The 19635-nt window shown below is 37.7% G+C and overlaps 1 protein-coding gene across 1 annotated transcript in view; it reads left to right on the plus strand.

The window, feature by feature from the left end:
* THADA (thyroid adenoma associated) overlaps positions 1-19635 on the plus strand; it is a 178090-nt gene that overhangs the window by 67224 nt on the left and 91231 nt on the right. The window contains exon 28 of the mRNA XM_010004965.1: positions 15997-16165. Coding sequence (XP_010003267.1) covers positions 15997-16165 — 169 coding nt within the window. The remainder of the gene's footprint in view (positions 1-15996; positions 16166-19635) is intronic.

The following is a 19635-nucleotide window of genomic DNA, read 5'->3' on the forward strand; positions in this document are numbered from 1 at the left end:
TTTTTCTTTTTTTTTTCTTTTTTTTTTTTCAGAGCTAGATAGGTCTGCTTTAAATGGTTACTTTCTAAGATGAAGGAATGTACAGAATGTTTTTGATTAACAAGGGAGGTAATTGGGAGGTAATGTTTTAAGTATGAATCAAAAACATAACCTCCCTTTCGCCTCCCCATTTCAAAGACCTGTGATCTAAATTTGAGTTACGTTATGTCGTCTTGTACCGTGGCATTGACAGTGTTTGATTAGTGTTAACTGTTCTGGGCTGTATGCTCTGAAGGAGTAAAACAGGTATTGACTTGGATACTTCTCGCTAATTGAAATCTAGCCCTGTTTTTAGCAGTGTGATTTTCTAATATTTTAAGAAATTTTTTTAAGAACAGCTTTAAAATGTCGAACAATGTGAGTTTTTTTTAAACTCCGTGTGTGTGCCTTGTCTTCCACTAAAACAGCACTAGTTTTCATTCTTAGTGAAATTTCCCCTTTAAAACTTTGTCAAATAGATTTCAAAATACTGTTGCTTCTAGGTATATTATGTTGCAAATCGTTGAAGAAACTCACTGTCTGAGGACATTTTAAACAGAAATGTGAGCATCTTTCCCTGAAATTAATGCAATTATGAAATAGACACTATTCTCTTGTACAGAATTTTGTAACTTGCATCTTTCTGTAAAATGGAGGAGCAACATTCCAAAATCCCCAGATGCTTTTATTCAGCTGGGGACCAGGGTAGGTGGCAGTGGAAGTACTGGTCCTTTGAGCTGCTCTCTCTCCCCTTTTACCCCTCTCCATCCACCACTGCAAACTGATATGGTGCAGTTCTGGGTTTTTTGCACTCGAGTCAGTTGGTCATTCATATACAAAGATAATTACAATGAGTATGTTAATAACACTAAGATGCAAGGAAAACAAAGTAGTGTGTGAGGAACTGTAGGATGAAGCATTGTTGGCTGCTCTGTTACCCTAAGTCATTCCTAAAAGAGCACTTGGTAAAGGAGAGGGGAAGTCTCTATCAACTGTGAACAAACTGGCAATTCAAATGCTATTGTAATAGCTGTGATAGGAAATCTCAAATAAATCTGTTATTTAAGTGATCTGGATGCATCTGCTAGAGGGTATGTGAATTTGCATTGATCTCCTTATCCCCTGTCTTGGAAAGGCAGAGGACATAGCTGAAGATGGCATGACTTTTATAGTGGTACACTTTTTCCTGGAAGTTATTACTTTCATAGGTTGCTTTTTGGAAAGGGGTCTGTGAAATCTCTTAATAGGCTGCTGGCAAAGTCAGCTTGGTAAATTTCTTAAAAATCACTGGGCTGAATGTGCAAGCAGTCAGGAGTGACCCCATGATTCTCTTCCCACAGCAGTGCTGCAGAGCTTGTGATGCCCACCTGTGGTGAGAGACCCCTTCCTTCCCAAGCACCAATGTTACATCTCTGCAGGTTCCTGGGAATCCCATCCTGGCACAGTGCTATGGGGCCTGCCGTCCTGCCGTGCCAGTTGCTTGTGGGGCAAGGATGATATTCCTTCCTTAACTTTGTTTTCTTGGGCTTTTTGAAGGCGTCAGACCAGACTCTTTAAAGATCTCTTGCCCTGTAGACTCTTTGTGGATTCATTAAGTGACTCTCACCTTCTTAACGTTCTTAGCATAGAGTTAACATTTGTTAATCTGTCCCTCTGCAATAAGTGATGCAGACTCGTGGCCCCAGTTTCTTTCAATCCTGGGGAGAAAAACAGAAAACAATCCACATGAGTCTTTAGTCCACACAAGTAATATGGTACTCTTGGTTTTATTCAGAGAGTAAATACATAATCTTTATTTCACTTATAACTGAATCTTAACAGATGCCAACCCTAACTAATAGGCAGGTTACAAAAGTTTTTCCTTAAAATGTAAAAGGAAAATACACATTCTGTTATGAAAGATCAGACCCATTCAGTGAGGTATGAGAGAATCATTGTATAACATATATATTCCATAAATTGTTCTGTACAAAATGCTATTCAGAGAATAAGTATTGTCACATACCAACAAGCTTAGAAAGTATCTTCAGTAAGTCATGTGCAACAGGTGAGGTGCCTGAGGACTGGAGGATAGCAAATGTCACTCCAGTCTACAAGAAGGGCAAGAAGGAGGACCCGGGTAACTATAGACCGGTCAGCCTCACCTCCATCCCTGAAAAGGTGATGGAACAACTTGTTCTTGGCACTATCTCCAGGCACATCAAGGACATGGGGGTCATCAAGAGCAGTCAACATGGTTTTATCAAGGGTAAATCATGTTTGACTAACCTCATAGCCTTCTATGAGGAAATTACTAGGTGGATAGATGATGGTAGAGCGGTAGATGTGGTTTATCTTGATTTCAGTAAAGCATTTGACACCGTCTCCCACAGCATCCTTGTAGAAAAGTTGATCAGGTATGGGTTTGGTGACCAGGAAGTGAGGTGGATTAGGAACTGGTTGAAAGGAAGGAGTCAGAGAGTTGTAGTCAATGGGGCAGAATCTGGTTGGAGGTGTGTGACTAGTGGAGTCCCACAGGGGTCGGTACTGGGACCGGTGTTGTTCAACATCTTCATCAACGACCTGGATGAGGGTATAGAATGTACCCTCAGCAAGTTTGCTGATGACACTAAGCTGGGAGGAGTGGCTGACACACCAGAAGGCTGTGCTGCCATTCAGAGAGACTTAGATAGGTTGGAGAGTTGGGCGGGGAGAAACATGATGAAATTCAACAAGGGGAAGTGCAGAGTTTTACATTTGGGGAAGAACAACACCATGTCCCAGTACAGGTTGGGGGCTGAACTGCTGGAGAGTAGTGTAGGTGAAAGAGACCTGGGGGTCCTGGTAGACAGGAGGATGACCATGAGCCAGCAATGTGCCCTTGTGGCCAAGAAGGCCAATGGCATCCTGGGGTGCATTAGAAAGGGTGTGGTTAGTAGGTCAAGAGAGGTTCTCCTCCCCCTCTATTCTGCATTGGTGAGGCCACATCTGGAGTATTGTGTCCAGTTCTGGGCCCCTCAGTTCAAAAAGGACAGGGAACTGCTCGAAAGAGTCCAGCGCAGAGCTACGAAGATGATTAGGGGAGTGGAACATCTCCCTTATGAGGAAAGGCTGAGGGAGCTGGGTCTCTTTAGCTTGGAGAAAAGGAGACTGAGGGGTGACCTCATCAATGTTTACAAATATGTAAGGGGTGAGTGTCAGGGGGACGGAGTTAGGCTTTTCTCAGTGATGACCAGTGATAGGACAAGGGGTAATGGGTGTAAATTGGAGCATAGGAGGTTCAAGGTGAATATCCGAAAAAATTTTTTTACTGTAAGAGTGACAGAGCACTGGAACAGACTGCCCAGGGAGGTTGTGGAGTCTCCCTCACTGGAGACATTCAAAACCCACCTGGATGAGTTCCTGTGTGATGTACTCTAGGTGACCCTGCTCTGGCAGGGGGGTTGGACTAGATGATCTCTCGAGGTCCCTTCCAGCCCCTAAGATTCTATGATTCTATGATTCTATGATTCTATAAGTTATACATTTGGTCTAATGTTGGAAACAAAGACCAAGGCATGTTGCTATCAGTGGACTGATAGATTTGGAAGAGAAACAGAGAAGGTAATCTGGGGGAACACTGGAGGTGAAAACTTTTTGTAGATGGCAACATTTATCTGTCACCATTAACTGACTTCTGTTCAGGAGAGTGACTTAGTATCTACTTTTTTGCTTTATGGGTGATTTATCTGTATCTAATGTTCAAGAGGCTGTAGATGAGCCCAGCAGTATAAACTTAAAAGTTATAAGTCATACTAGTTTTCTACTTTGACTTCTGATTTTGAGATGTGAATCTTACAAGTTAAGAAGTATCAATTATGAGGAAAGAGGGATTTAAGCTAGGCCAACAGTTAATGGACTGGGGATTAAGTGTGGGTTTATTAAGGATTACTAGAACTATGAAGTTCGTAGAGTCCTTATTGAGCAATCATCTTTGGTTTTCTGCTTTCTGAAATGTTTCGGTAATATTTGGTGTAGATGCTATCTGGTTTCAGTGAGCTATGGTAACCTAGATTTTTCTTTTCTACAGGTTGTACCTTACAATACCTTGAATTAGTGTAGTAAATATGCTTATTTGGCAAAAGATATCATATATACGACACTTCTGTCTAATATATAAGTCCTTTTTAAACGCTAACATTTGTTTTGCTCTGTGCCTTAACATCATTCTAGCACTAATAATACTTTTATTCATGTTACATCTCTTTTTAGCTGGTATGTTTCCTATAATGGATGTCAGGCTTCTAATCTGCAACCCTAGGATCTCCTTGGAGTTCTGTAAAATCATTTGCCATGGACTATGAAACCTCATTGGCTAATTCCTTTAGTACTCTCTGATGGATTTAATCTGGCCTTGCTGATTCAAAACATTAATTCAGTCCAGGTAATTTCTCACTTGCTCTTTACGGTGTTGATGTCTCTTCTCTTATGTTGTTCATCTACTCCCAGCATAATTAATCATTTCACAGAAGAGTTGTTTTGAGTGAACTGAAGCAGAGCAAGTACTTAGAAATTCCACTTTTCCTCCCCTCTAGTGTATTTACTTTCTGATAATTAGAGCTCTTACCTTCCCTTTTATCTTCTCTTTTTCTCTGAAGTAGCTAAATAATTATTTTTTTCATTATCTATTATGAAATTATATTACTACTGAACTTTGCATATCCAATATATTTTTTTTTGTAACTTCTTATCCTCACTTTGCTTACCCTTGCAATAAAATGTTGCAGTTGCAATGAATTCTCATCTCTGTATATTCTAGAACTTCTACCTCCAAAGCAGATTCATTTCTCATGTTTCATTTGTGGAATTTCCTCTTAATGTGAACCATGCTGCTTCAGGGATTTTCATGAAGTTGTGGAAAAAAAGGCAGTGAACAGAATGTAAAGTGGGTATGACTTTGGTATGGATTCAGGACAGCTATGATGGAAAATATGAACAGAAAGAGATGAAGGCTCCAGCATCAATAGACATTTGTGTCTGCTACCAACTTCTCTGAACCTTGATCTGATTTGAATATTTATTTAGCTTTTGACAAACAAGATACCCTCTTTGCTCTTCGGCATATATGGAACTGGTGTGCTGTATCACATAACAACAGCAATGAATTAGCCTTTTTTATTTTCTCAAAAATAATGCGTGCTTTGATAGAATAATGAAAAAAAATATTATTTTAATACCCTTTTACATCTTAGATTTAATCTACAAAAGGAGAGTAAAATGTCAATGAGGACAAAACAGACAAGACAATTTGAAAGTTAAGTGATATTGTGCCCTTGTGGCCAAGAAGGCCAATGGCATCCTGGGGGGCATTAGAAAGGGTGTGGTTAGTAGGTCAAGAGAGGTTCTCCTCCCCCTCTATTCTGCATTGGTGAGGCCACATCTGGAGTATTGTGTCCAGTTCTGGGCCCCTCAGTTCAAAAAGGACAGGGAACTGCTCGAAAGAGTCCAGCGCAGAGCTACGAAGATGATTAGGGGAGTGGAACATCTCCCTTATGAGGAAAGGCTGAGGGAGCTGGGTCTCTTTAGCTTGGAGAAAAGGAGACTGAGGGGTGACCTCATCAATGTTTACAAATATGTAAGGGGTGAGTGTCAGGGAGATGGAGTTAGGCTTTTCTCAGTGATGACCAGTGATAGGACAAGGGGTAATGGGTGTAAATTGGAGCATAGGAGGTTCAAGGTGAATATCCGAAAAAAATTTTTTCCTGTAAGAGTGACAGAGCACTGGAACAGACTGCCCAGGGAGGTTGTGGAGTCTCCCTCACTGGAGACATTCAAAACCCACCTGGATGAGTTCCTGTGTGATGTACTCTAGGTGACCCTGCTCTGGCAGGGGGGTTGGACTAGATGATCTCTCGAGGTCCCTTCCAGCCCCTAAGATTCTATGATTCTATGAAGTTCTGTTACTTAAAATAGAAATAGAAACTGGAATTCTAATATTTTATAATTAAATTTATTTTGCAGTTCTATTTGGCAAAGTGTATCAAAATCTGTCTTTAAAGATATTTTCTGTAAATATAAAAAACCCCTTTAGTTGCACTCTCTTGACTGTAGTACAAAAGACCAATTGTTTTCAGTAAAATGTTTAAGATCTTTCCCGTGAAATTAAGCAACTTTATGATATTTCGTAATACTGTAATCCCAAATATGCTTTTCAATTGCCAGATATACTTAATATATTTACATTACTGTGCTGTCTGCTGCCATTGACTGATTTATCTCTGGTTCTTTGGTGCCTTCCTAGTAAGATACAAAATGTCATTCTGGTGCAGCTTTGTCTGTTTTTTTCTCTCCTCAATCTTTTTCACTTATGTTCACTAAGTCCTTACATATTCCTTTCAATCTTCACTGCTCAGTTTACTTCAGTGCAGCTTAGGAGGAAATATTGTTGCTATAGTTCACATCTTTTGCTTTTGAACAACAGATCGAATTATGTAAAGGTGCATACATAAAATTACAATATTGCTGTTGTAAACTGTGTGATCTAATCTTGCAAATAATTGAATTATATGTTTTACTTTGAAAATGTGTATTAAATAAATGAGATTGATCCAGGTTTATTTTAGCTTCTTAGGAATTGGAGCATGTGACCATGAATTCTGGGGCTCCCAAGGAGGCCCAGTTCTGTCTTACTATTTTATAAATCCGTGAGAGCCTGTTTCTTAAAGAAACATCTTAAGAAAAAAGACCCAAGCACAGTAGTATTAATATTCTAGAAGGTAGAATGAATCTAAATTCACTGATTAATAATGTTACTTCCTTGTGGGTTATGCTTTGAAAATAGTTATTGTTGACCTATGCCTGTTAACTTTATTGCTCTCAATTATGTTAAATTATATCTGGTCTGTCAGGTGTCTGGTTCTGTTCTGTGCCAAAGCTTGTGTAGGCTTCATGAGCATTGGCATGGCAACAGTAGGACAAATTTTAACATTAATTCTACATGTTTTTCTGTCTTTTCTGCAAGACTGGGAATCTTATCAGGAGCCTGATATGCAAAGAGCTTTTGTGGGAATATCTTTTCATATTAAATAAAAAGAACTATGTGTGTTTGTTTTAGCATTGTTGTATTAAAATAGCTGCTCTTGGTTGCAGTTGTTTATACAAACATCTCCCTGGGTTTCCATATCACATGCATGACTTCTTAGTCTTTGGTCTCTGTTTTTTTCCTTTTTCTTTTCTCTTTCTTAACCTAATGTCTGGTCAGTAGGACTGATTAGTATTATAATTGTCTGGAATAATTTATTATTTGGAATCCCTGTGATAAAAGGAGCAGATGTTGACCCACTGGAATGCCTTGTCCTTGCTGGGGAAGCTTATGGAGCTAACCTGTAAAGACACTGTAAAGGCGGAAACCTTTTTGATTACAGGCAAGGTTCCAAATACACACGTGCTGGCATATGCCTTTGGGAAAAGGAGCAATGTACACCCTTAAAACATTAATTGTTTTTTTTATGTTTGTACTGTATTTTTTAGAGTTAAATGTCTTGCTTGACACCCAAGATGGAAGGTTTGCATGGCTCTGGGATAAGGAGGAAAGGAGAGGAACGTGTTTCCCTTCTGAGCATAATTTCTGTCTCAGGAGTTGAGGCTCTCTTGGAATTCTTCCATTTCTACTTCAAGCCTATTCTCTGTGCAATCTTGATTGCATAATGATTGGTACTGGTCTGTAAAAGTATTTATGGATCACCATAAGTATTTGTTTAATAAGAAAGTTTTCAGACTTTTTAAAGCTTTTTTTTAAATAAGAAAGGGTAAACAGCTTGTAATTTTTTCCAGTTTGATTAAGTTTTATTAAATTGCAGTACTAGAGAAGATTGCAAACTGCTTGATTGGCAGTAGGCTGTTCAAGACCTTTTGGTCAACAAAAAAAATCATTGTGCATCTTGTCTTTTCTTTGCCGTATTCCTCAGTGTTCCCTCTTAAAATACATGCAAATGTTCTTGAGTTCAAGTGGTGCTGATGGAAAATATTACAACCCCTACGTGTTGTTGATTCTTTACTTGATTTTTTACTGTGTTCATTAATCTGTTTGCTTCTTGTTGGCAGATTACTGTCTGAAGCAATTTAGGAAATACTCACAAACCGTAGGAAGCTGTCAGATTCATGGGAAATAAAAGGTGATGTCTAGCTGAGAGGTGGTTGTGTGAACTGAGAGTAACTATCTTTCCTCCAGTACTGTAGACTCCTGAAGAAGGCCAATGGCTGGGATCCTAGGTAAAAATTTGATGTGTGCTTCTTATCTGAAATATGATCCAGTAAAAAATATGATAGGGTGCTCAATCAACAACACATGATTGATGAAGTAATTGTATTATTCATTAATGTACTTAAAATCAGCCAGTCAGTAAGTAATTTGCTGGTCCAGGTAGTAACAAATAGTAGTATTTAGCTTGGTCAGCAAAAGTATTTGCAGGAAGAAACATGAAAATGGAGAAAAATTAACTTTATTATATATACTATAACATTAACTATGCAGAGGGCGGTAGTTATGTCAAGAAAAACAAGTAAAAGGATATTTTTTAAAGCAAATACTATTTAAAGTCTGAGTTTGTGAGAAATCAGTATGGGGAAGGCTTTTTTGGCAATGGCCTAACTATTTTTGGTGGTATGGTTAAAAGCAGGGTGTCTGAGAGAGCCCAGATCCTTGGGTTGTTGTCATGGGTCTGATAATAAGTTTTTAAAACTGGTCTTATTCCAATCTTTTTTTACAGTCAGCTGAAGCTTTCAGAATAATCTTAGGGTGCTCAGACTTGATTTATGCATTCAACTTCCCTTTCATTAAGTTCAAAATAATGATACAGATACTAAGACAGAGAAGTAGTTTGTCTGCATTCTTTGTGCTTTTTCTTAACTGTTTTGGTAGTAAGTAGTGGTGTGAAACATCAGACTTTTATAACACAACAAAGTTGAAATATAGTTGTGAATGATTTTTTTTTTTCTTTTACATGATCTTGAGTTAAGAGCAGTTGTTTTTTCTCTGGAATGCTGTGAACCAAAAACTGATGAAAGGAGGCTCTAACCATATGTGACTTCAAGAAAAAAAAATAAACCTAAAGGTTAGCTATCCACAGATACCTGGGATTTCTTGATGTAAATGCAGTCAAAGAGATGCCATTTAAACTGTGTGTTTTGCATGTTCTATAGCAAATTTCCATTTGAAAAGAATGTATTTCTGTTGATCTGAAGTTTACACACAGTATTAATAACAATTATTATAGGCTTACACATCAGAGATCTTACTTTGTTCATTGGCTGAACCAGAAGTCAAGTTTCTTGTTGATTTAGCTTAGTATCATTTGGCCACTTTTTTAAAATAACCTAGGTCTTGGTGACAAGAAGAGAGAAATGTCTATAATTTCTTCCTAGAAACTCCTTGGAAACATGGAGGAAAAGCTCCTAACACAGCTTGTGGACAGCTTTCACAAATAAAAGTCTGTGTACTTTGCCTGCATAGTTCCTGCAGTATTTACAGCTACACTGATTCAATAAGTGTTTGTGTGGAAAACACTGCCCTTAAAAAAATTAAAGTTTTATCTTAATTGCCCAAGTTGGAAGAATAAAATATTTAACACAGTGTATAAAGAGACTAGAAGTTTAGGCAACCATTAACTTCACTTTAAAGGAAATAGATAAGAATTTAGAGGTTTAGTACTGCATAAATAACTTGAAATTCAACTTGGTCTCTTTCTGTCCATGGTTGTGTTCAAACAATTTCTGGACTCCATTTGTGTGTTCATTGTAGATCTAAAACCTCTGGCAAACTATTGATACTTTTGTGAGGTTTTCCACTTGTCAGATAAATATTGAGATGCTATATCAAAACTCAGATTATTCTGGGGGTTTTTTGGTTCTTAATTTCAGGTTGAAGAGCAAAAACTGTCTTCAGGCCAGTTACAATTCAGGTTGTATTGCTTTAATTGCTAAGGAACACAGAAATCTAATAAAATGGGAAACAGTTGTGTTTCCTTAGAAGAAAAACATAAAACAAGCAAATCAATAAATAACCAGAAGAAACTTAAGGTATATGTCTGGCTAACTGTTGTTCATATTCCTTACTCTTCACATTAGTGAATGGGTACTGTCCTGCTGATTTGTCCCCAGCATGGGAGTCCAAGGCATGTTAATTGTTTGGAAGACTGAGTTTATTTTTTTAATGCTGCATTTGGACCTCTCTGCTTGGAAACCTGTAATACTGCATTTGAAAGTTGCTAAATTGAATCTTTCAGGAGATAACTTGAAGGGAAAAAAGGAACCAATTTATAATAATAATTCATTGTTTTCTGGAAAAGTTGTGGGGTATTTTTTGTTATTGGTTTTTTGTTTGTTTGGCTGGTTTGGTTTGTTGTTTGTTGTTTTTTTTTACTTAATTAATACAGACACTACAATGCTCTTGAATCTGAATAACCAAATTCTTTCTAATAGAAACTGGATCTGTTGCTAAATACTTTTCTATCTGAACACCATCCATGTTTTCCCCTAACATAATTCCATTGATTTAATTGCTTTAGAATTGATGGCACAACTTGAACTATATAACTGCATGGTGGAGGACAGGGAAAACCTCTTTGGCATACAACTTACTGAGTCTCTATAGAATTGGATGGGAGCCTTATTAATTTTTTTTATTTCCATGGAATTTGTTGTGACCTTGTGGCATAACACAACGATACCATCTATTTTATTACCTGTTTTATAATATATTTTATTTATTATACCATTATTTTTATTTACTAATTTCTTTTTCATCAGTTTAATCTTTCAGAAATCCTTGAGGCTGTTAAAGTGTTTTAAGTATCAGGCAGAGTTGGGTGGCTTGAATTGCAAGTTTGCCTTTCCAGCCTCCTGGTGCCCTCTTCTTCCAACCTCTTTTTGTGAAGGTGGTAGGATACTTGGTTTGACTTACAAGATCAGAGGCCTCTTCTGCAAAATGTGCCCTTCCTTGTTATTCAGCTCATTCTCCTGTTGTTTCAGTTCTGTTTTCATTGCTGCTGTTTTCAATTCCCTCTTCCAACACTTCGTGAAGGCAATGGATGGGAATGTATTTCAGCCGAAAGCAAAATGGTCATGCTGCAAACTGTCTGCAGGACTGCAGGAACTGTATTGTTAATAAGCAATGACATACAAAAGGTTGGACTTGATCATCTTAAAGGTCTTTTCCAACCTAAATGATTATATGATTCTGTGATAATCAGTATGCATAGATTGCTGTGACAACATTCAGTAAACCTGGAAATAGCTATATTTCTCCTTGTTAATCCTTCTAACAACTGTAGGCATTACTTTTTATAATAAACATCTTTTCAGCTACAGGTACTATTTTTCAAATTAGTTCTACTCATTTGTTTCTGTGACCTTCACATAAAAGGTGATCCTTATTTGAGTAGTATAAGGTCTGTGGAGGGGGAGTAATAACAAAGAGAGAAAAGTAAGAATGTGGGAAACACCTGCAGGTGTTTGGGTTTTTTTCCAAAAAAGTTCCAGTTCTTTTTATTTACAGCTAGTGTTCTGTTGTTTGTAGCCAGAGTAATAAGTTAGGTACTTTGATGTGTGCGGAGGAGTGTGGAATCTTTGTGCCTTATGAGAGTTGGTCATAAATTACATCAGTTAGGAGGATTGTTCAGGTTCTAAGTGTAAAAGCTGGAATGAAACAGTAGAAATGCATTGAATCTACAGTTACACACAGTGAAACCTTCTCAGATTTATTGACTTTTTGTTCTTGATCATGGACTGTTTGAAGTAAACATGTTTACATCCAATACCTCGTGCACCTAGGTAAACAGTGCTGAGTTCAGTGTGGACTACTACTTCAGCAGTTGTTAATAGCCCTCAGGATTGAACAGAAGTGTATCACATGAGGATTTGCACATTTTATTGCTTGTCGCAACCTTGAGATATAATAAGAATAGGTTGACATACTGTATATTTTTACATATGACAACATTCTAGATCTTTCTTTGATTTTAATGCCTATTTATACATGATCTACATGTAAAGAATGTGTCACCTACTGAAAACGTTTGCCCCTCCCTCCCACTATTTTTCAAATCGAAGAAAATTAAACAATTTTTTAAAAAATACGGGTTTGCACACACAGAAATGTTGCCCTAATGGTTGCGAGACTCCATTGCTCATACTTGGCCTGCAGAGAAGATGAGAAGAGGCAGTCTGTGCCAGATTTTAGTCATGTAGTTGGCAGGTGAAGCTCAGAGTCTGGGTGGTGAAATGGACAAAGTTGGAAGTCCGGTTCCTTTCTGCCAGTGTCCTGGCAAGGCAACTGCCACCACTTAAGTGAAACTGATCTCAGGGATGGCAGGGTGTTAAACAGACTGAGTTACAGTAATTGCTGTAATTGTTTAATGACTTTTCTTTGTACAGCTGGTGAGATTGCTTCCCAAACTTGTTGCTAAATTGTAGAGAAAATAAATACTTAAGAATACTGCTGGTGGGCTCAGTTTAAAGTGTGTGTTTCATCTTAGACACCTATAACAATAAACACAAAAAATGCTATATTAGGTTAGATTGTTGTTGTGTTACTTAGTTGTTCTGTTAACATTCACTCTTCTCACTTTTTGAGAATGGATCCTGTTTAGTTTTATTTATGGGTAAGAGATTAGTGGGATCCAGTAAAACTCAAAACTGCCTGCGTTTAATCTAGGGTGCTGTTACGTTATGGAAAAAGTAGTCTCTATTTTGACATTCTTCTGGCAAACTTCTTGCATGATTCAGGAATGAAGCCAAGCGCCTTCAAAACACAAGAGATGTACATATAAGTGCTTTTAGGGTATGCAGAAGTTCAGGGATAGGTTGCTAATTGTGGACTTGACATGATATTGTGTGTATGTTTATGTGAAAGGAGGAGTGTATTTGAAATGTTATCAGTACTGTTCCTTGCTGGAGGGGAACAGCTTTTCTTCGAGTATTAGGAGATTTACATTTCTATTATTTTAATACTATTTTTTAAAAAGGAGAACAGTAGGATTGTTAATCGCTCTCAGATCGGGGAAGCTATTTGCCAGTGTGAAATACCTTCCTTGTGTTCCTTTGTGTGGTCCCATAAAGTAGATAGTTCATTGTTCTTAAACTTTGTGAAGCTTCTATTCCTCAGTAATGAACTCGTAGTAGTGCTCTTCTGAGGGTTTCCACTAAGATGTCAGTTCCTGTGACTAAGCTGTACCCTATGTAGCAGTCTGTAGTGCGAGATGTTTGCATTAGTGTAGAGCAGGTGCCTGGCACAGTGGCAGGTTGGTGGCTGGGTTTTCCTTTGGGAAAGTAGAAGCAGTGTGCTGGCTTTTCCCTCAGGCACAGAAAGTTAACAGAACTGGGTCCCCCTTTGTGCTGGGTGAGTTCTCCATGGGCACCCTGTGTGTTTGCTGGAAGGGAGTGGAGGAGGTGATTGCCTTCTGATTCAGGATCCTCCAAGTGCCAAACAGAAACTGATTTCAGGGTCTTGGGCTTCTGTGTGGGGCCTGAGGAGAGATGAAGATTAGGCTTGTCTATAGTTTTGTAAATGGCCCTTTTACTTTACATACAGTCAGTATAAATGCTGAGGTGGCAGTCTCTGTTGTGGACCCAGACTTCAGACAGCTGAGACAATTTTGCTTGTAATACGAAATTATTTTCTTCTTTCTAAATATAGAGCAGTCACTTCTATTTCCATAATAAATTTGGTAAAATAACAGCATAGAAAAAAATTTGAAATATTAGATACCATATCTCTGTAAGTGCATGTGTTATAAGCTTTTAATGTCAAGTTTTTACAAGATGACAAAATTCAGTCAGGTTATCTAAAAATTTTTCTAAACTCCATTTGTTATTGCTAGGAGAAAACCCACAGGATTCCATTCAAATTCATAGTACCATGTTTGAGGAGAACCGCCCTCTGAAGCCTGTAGTGTTAGAAAGTACCCTTGCACAAGTTAGAGGAAATCTTGGCATTCTACCCATTTTCCACTCTTCCTTCTGAAGACATGTCAGATTCCTTTGGATTTGTAAAAGGTCATGAGCAAAATAAAGAACATTCTTGAGTATACAGTTATAGCTAGTTAAAAACTAGACATGCATTACAGTATCAGTATTGCTTGTATTTGGAAAGAACATTTACATGTGAGAATCTCTTGGTTAAGAAAACAGGGTTTAGCAGAACTAAAGGAATGGTTGCAGATAAATCACTTCTCAGGTTTAAGTTTACTGTGCAGTGGATTAAAATGTTTTTGTTTTAAGAAAAGGACATTTTTATTTAGAGCTAAGCTGGCTTTCCTCTTGTACTTTGTCAATACATAATGAAAGCTTTTCTATATGGAAGAGTCTCCAGTTGTGACTGCTCTGCTTTTGCATCCTGTTGTGAAGGACAGCCAGCCTTTGAAAAGGAAACGCAAAAGATGATCTTTCTAAAACTCATTGCCTATGAGGGAAGACATAGGAAGGTGAAGGACAGAACATGCTGCCATGTTCAGAATGTGCAAGGATCGTTCAGGGGTAGCAGAGCTCTCTGCTTCCTCTAAGCAAGGGGTTTTGGGCATACCATGGCCTAGTGTGACTATAATGTCAGAACTGTTATGCTGTTTCAGTTAAGTCTGTTTACTGTCTAGTGTTTAAACACCTATTAATTCAATCACTGGTTCAGGATAGAAACTTTTCTGTATTTCTTTGGTGTGAACTGAAGTAAGATACTACCTTGAGTATTGTTTTATTTTTTTTAGTTACTTGAAACCTTAGAATACCTTTTAATTTAATTTAATTTTTAAAAATACATAGGCATGACCCTGGAGGGTTTGGGAGAGCTCAGAAGTGGCTTGCACATATTGTCAGGGGATGATGTCAACTACATGTGGTTTTGTGAGCTGAAAATACATAAGAAGCAATTCAGAAAAAGGATGAGAGAGTAGGAGGAGGGAAGGCCATTTCTCTGGGTCATCACAGTCAGCTACAGAGGTATCATAACATATAACATCCCCCATAGTGCATTTTACACCACCTAAGTTATTTGGCCATTCATTTCTAAATCCTCTGGTAGCTTTTTCACAGAATCACAGAATATGAGGGGTTGGAAAGGACTTCCAAAGACCATCGAGTCATGTTGTTTTGCAGTTGTCTGAGACTGTGGGTGGTTGAATTGTACTTCCCTTACAAAAAATGACACATGCAAGGATTACTGGCTATGAAAGACTTAATTTAACCTACTTCTACTTGATAAAAGATTTTGTTTCAACTCAGTATACATGCTACTGAAGTACTATACAGTTGCATAATGTGTTAACACAGCTGGTTAGTTAGTTCTAAGTATATTCATGTATCTACAGCCAGTTAACAGCTTAATAACATGAAAAGATAAAAGGCCTGTTGTTGCCTGTGTTTTATTTGCAGTCTTCAATCTTATCAGTTAATTTTCAATAAATAAAATATTTATTTTCAAGATACTAATTATAAATTATATGAAATTATTTTCTGATGTGCCTTTTACTTTCTGCCTTTAAATGTGTTCTAAAAACCAGTGGGAGATATTGCCTAAGATTTAAGTAGACACCATATTGTTTTCTTATGGAGGCATCTCATTAAGAACATGGGGTTTAACAGTTGTAAGCTCAACTCATAATACATTTGGTTGGTGTCTAGTAAGTAACATAAAAATCAAGAAAGATGTAACAGGACTGCATATGTACCTGCATCATGGCATAATTGCATATTTTCTTTTTCTTCCTTTTTTTAAATTTCACTTTGTGTAAACATGGGAACTTCTGAAGGAAAAAAAAATCCTCTATCATGGCTCTAGCATGATTTATGTTTCTGGGCCATACTTTCTCACTACTGAGAAAGAAGGCTGTCCAATAGATTTGTGAGAAATGTTTTCATTTTCACTGCATTATTCTTTGAGTTTTTTTAGCCACAGCAGAGGATTGCAGCTGAAGGACACACACACAAAAAATATTAAAATTTTAAAATAAAATCTGTTTCTGCTTTTTCTAGGTGTGGGCACTCTCCTGTGTACCGTTCGCGTGAGATGTCAGGCCGGGCCCTTGTTCCATTTGTTATGGTAAATGAAGTACCACAGATAGTGCTGTCCTTGATGGAGGGGCTTCCAGACTCCACCAGTCCTTGCATACGACAGAATAATATTCATGGAACACTTCTACAAGTAAGTATTTTGGGGTTGAGAATTTTGTTTTGGGGTGGTTTTTTTTGGTCTGTTTGCTTCTTTGGTTTACTTTTACTGTGGGGTTCTTGGTTGGTTTTTTTTGTCGTACTTCACAGCCAGGTAACATGCAATGAGTTGTTGCTGAACATTCACACACTGTCAAAGCATGTATGAAGAGTACTTTAGAGTTGATTCTGTCAGATTATAAATGTGAAGTGCACTTTCCATTTGTCATTAGAAGGCAGTAAACTGTAAATATCAACATCTACATTTTATGTAAATTTTCATCTCTGGAGAGTAAGGTGCTTTGAGAGTAAATATCTACATATCTACAAAGGGCGTAAAACACAGATGAACATATCTACACAGAGATCTATGTGACTTGCCCAAAATCACAGAGCAAAGCTGAACTCTAAGCACCAATAGTATTCCATCTTTCCAGGCTTGCTACCTACCTACATATTTATGTATTACTTCATTTGCTTTTCCTGCTACACCAGCAGCTTCCTGTCAGTTTGCTGTTCAAGTTGTGATAAGTTTTATACTGTATTCTTCTGAAAACATTCTGGAGAGCAGCTTGCTGTTGGTTTGGAATCAGAAGTTTCTTCATTCCCCATATGTCATTCTTTTGGTTTATGGCAGTCGGTTCACTGTGTTTGATTTTTAAGCTATCGTGGTAATAAGTTACCCATTTTTATTGCCTGTTTTTCCCAAGCAACCCTCCAACAAAGCCATATTGTACATGATCAGCTCGGCTAGTCTGCCTTAGTTGGCAAGCTCCCTAGGTACACATTCCCACTGTAAACTGTGGTGGGATGTTTGTGGTTTCGGTTTGTTTTTCAAGCGTATCTTTTCTAGCATATTATTTCCCTTTAAAATCATGACCTAACAGAGGACTTAGGACAGGGAAATGAGTGAAGTCCCTATAGAGCTGTTACTGTCAACTTTACCTGTAAAAGGTTTCATTCAGTTGAATCTATATTTGCATGAGGGTTGGTTACTGTGAACGTCATCAAAGGTGTAGGATGATCATGTACAGTCTTTTCTGAACTGAAAATCAGTCCGTGCACCTGTATATATGCAAGTGCTTATACCTGTGAGCTGCTGCATTGGTGAGGGAAGGAGGACATTGCTGTTATCAGATTACCTGTGCAAACCCGCTGGATCACATCACTTCTAAGCTCTTTAGGTGTTATGAAGAGAGGGTTATTCCAACAGAGAAAATTAAGGACTTTCTAAGTCCAAGATTATGACAACCCTGGTTGTGAGGGTATGGACTAGCTGTGATGTATAAAGCCACTACCTTCTTTTAAGTGACCTGAAACAAAATTTAAAAAATGAAGGGTTGGTTCTGAAAGAGCCCAAAGGATGAGCTGGTTTTTAATCCAGTTTTGCTAACATGGTCATATACATAGGTGTAGGGAGTTTTCTTTTCCGTACCTGTGAGACAGGAGATATTCTCAGGGCTTTAATGTCATTTTTTGTCAGTTTTGGGCAGCTACTAGGAACTACTCCTGCAATTGGTGCTGCACCAAGGAGAGTCAGGTGCTGTCAGAGTAAGGCATTCTTTAAAAAAATGTCACTTGTACCGCAACAGTGCAATGGAGTTTGGTCTCACATTTGTCTTGAGGTTTGCTTTTATGACTTGTGAATCAAGGTTGTACAAAGTACTTAGTCAAATTTAGTGTATGACTGAAACGCTGAACTATCTCTTGCTAGTTAAATATAACAAAACATTCAGAAGAAATACTGTAGGGTAGGTAATAGGGATGTGCAAAAAGGGAGGCAGTGGTGTTTAATGTCGTACCTCTAAAACACTAATGCCATGCAGTTCAACACCTAGTTAGCATGCACCTCCTGTGAGTAGTACGAAGAGCAAAGGACATACTGCCTTTTCAGGGTTGTTGGATGCATGGTTTCAGTTTCCTTTTTATCAATGTAAGGGACTTGCAAAGCTGCTGCTAAGGTTCATTGAACTGCAGAAAATTATGTTAAAGGACTGCATTAAAGCACAGTTTCTCTGAAGTCTTACTTAAAGAGAGAGGGATCTGGCAGTGTTCAAAACTGTTTGCACTGCATTTTCATGACACAGTAGAGAATTTATCTTTCTCTTTGATATAAAACCAAAACAAAAATCCCTACTAAAAAGAGTGAGTCTGTATAAAACTCAGTAAAATTTAGATTTTTCCAGCAATACAAGGCCAATATCTTATGAAAACAGAATTCAGTAATTTAATTTTGTTTGTTCAGTCACATTAGTCAGAAGTTAAGTTAATTGCCTGATCCTGTGTTTCTGTGTTCATATACTGTCAAGTCTTGAATAGGAAAGTTGGAATTATTGAGACTTAAAGCTTGTGTTGCAGTGCCAAATATAATGAATCTTGAAGGTATATTTCAGTTATGCTTCAGAGTTATGTAATTGCTTCATCTGTTGCAAGCCAAATGTTAATTTATAGAAAGATAATTCAAAAAGAAGTCAGCATGTAGTGCTTGTCCAAACGTGACTTAGTCTGGATTTTAAAATGCTGAGACTGACAAGGACTGTTTTTTGACAGTGGATGCAAATGTGTTGTGTTTTAACTTCAGACGTTTGCATTATGCGAAAACGCGTCTTTCCTCCCCAGTGTGATAACTGTGGCTCAGTTTATGTAGCAACATGAATGAGCATGAAGATAAAATCATCATGTAGTGTTTTACGGAAGAGTTATTTTCAAGAATTATCTTGGAGGAATGCTGACATTCTGAAACTCTTCTGGAATTTATTATATCCTTCAAGCAGTAGTTCTGCATCATAAGAAAATGCGCTGACTTGAGTAAGACAAAGTCTTTTCTGTGCTTAGTGCTTCCTTTATGAGGGCAGTTTCTGCTTTGCTCCATAATCCAAACTGGCATGGGGGAGAATGAGGGGGAGGGAATCAAGTTTATAATCCACAAGAAAATGCAGAAATCTTCTGCTGTTCTTGAATGATGAAATTTTTCTGGCTTCTTTTAAGATCTAGGATTTCTGAGCTGATCAACTGAAAGGAAGAGCTTATTGAGAGCTTTATATAGACAATTCTGGAAGTATATCCAAATTTATAACTAGGGAAGCCTTTATGATTGTGAAACATTTTGACTTTTGGCTGTTGCCAAGGAACTTCAATTATTTGGGACAATTGTGAGGTATCCTTATCAGAGGATTAAATTATTTTTTTGACCTTCTGCCTCTTTAGCGTTGGAATTCCTGCAATATGTGTTCCATTAGTTCAGAATAATGAAGAAATTCAGAATTACGCTGTAATTAAGTCAGAAATGTTTATGCAATAATCTGTATTTACGATTAGTAATTTCAGTGTAGTGGTTTGACTCGTAGTAGTATTTGTAAGCCCTTCAGGTAGGGACATGGTCTGCTTCCTTTTTTAATGTATGTGTTTTTGTAGAATTGTCTAGTCTCATAGAAAACAGTCTTAACTTGCTTCTTTAAAACTATA

This window comes from Chaetura pelagica, unplaced genomic scaffold (genome assembly GCF_000747805.2).
Source record: "Chaetura pelagica isolate M959 unplaced genomic scaffold, ChaPel_1.0 scaffold13, whole genome shotgun sequence".
In the NCBI taxonomy this organism is placed as follows: Eukaryota; Metazoa; Chordata; class Aves; order Apodiformes; family Apodidae; genus Chaetura; species Chaetura pelagica.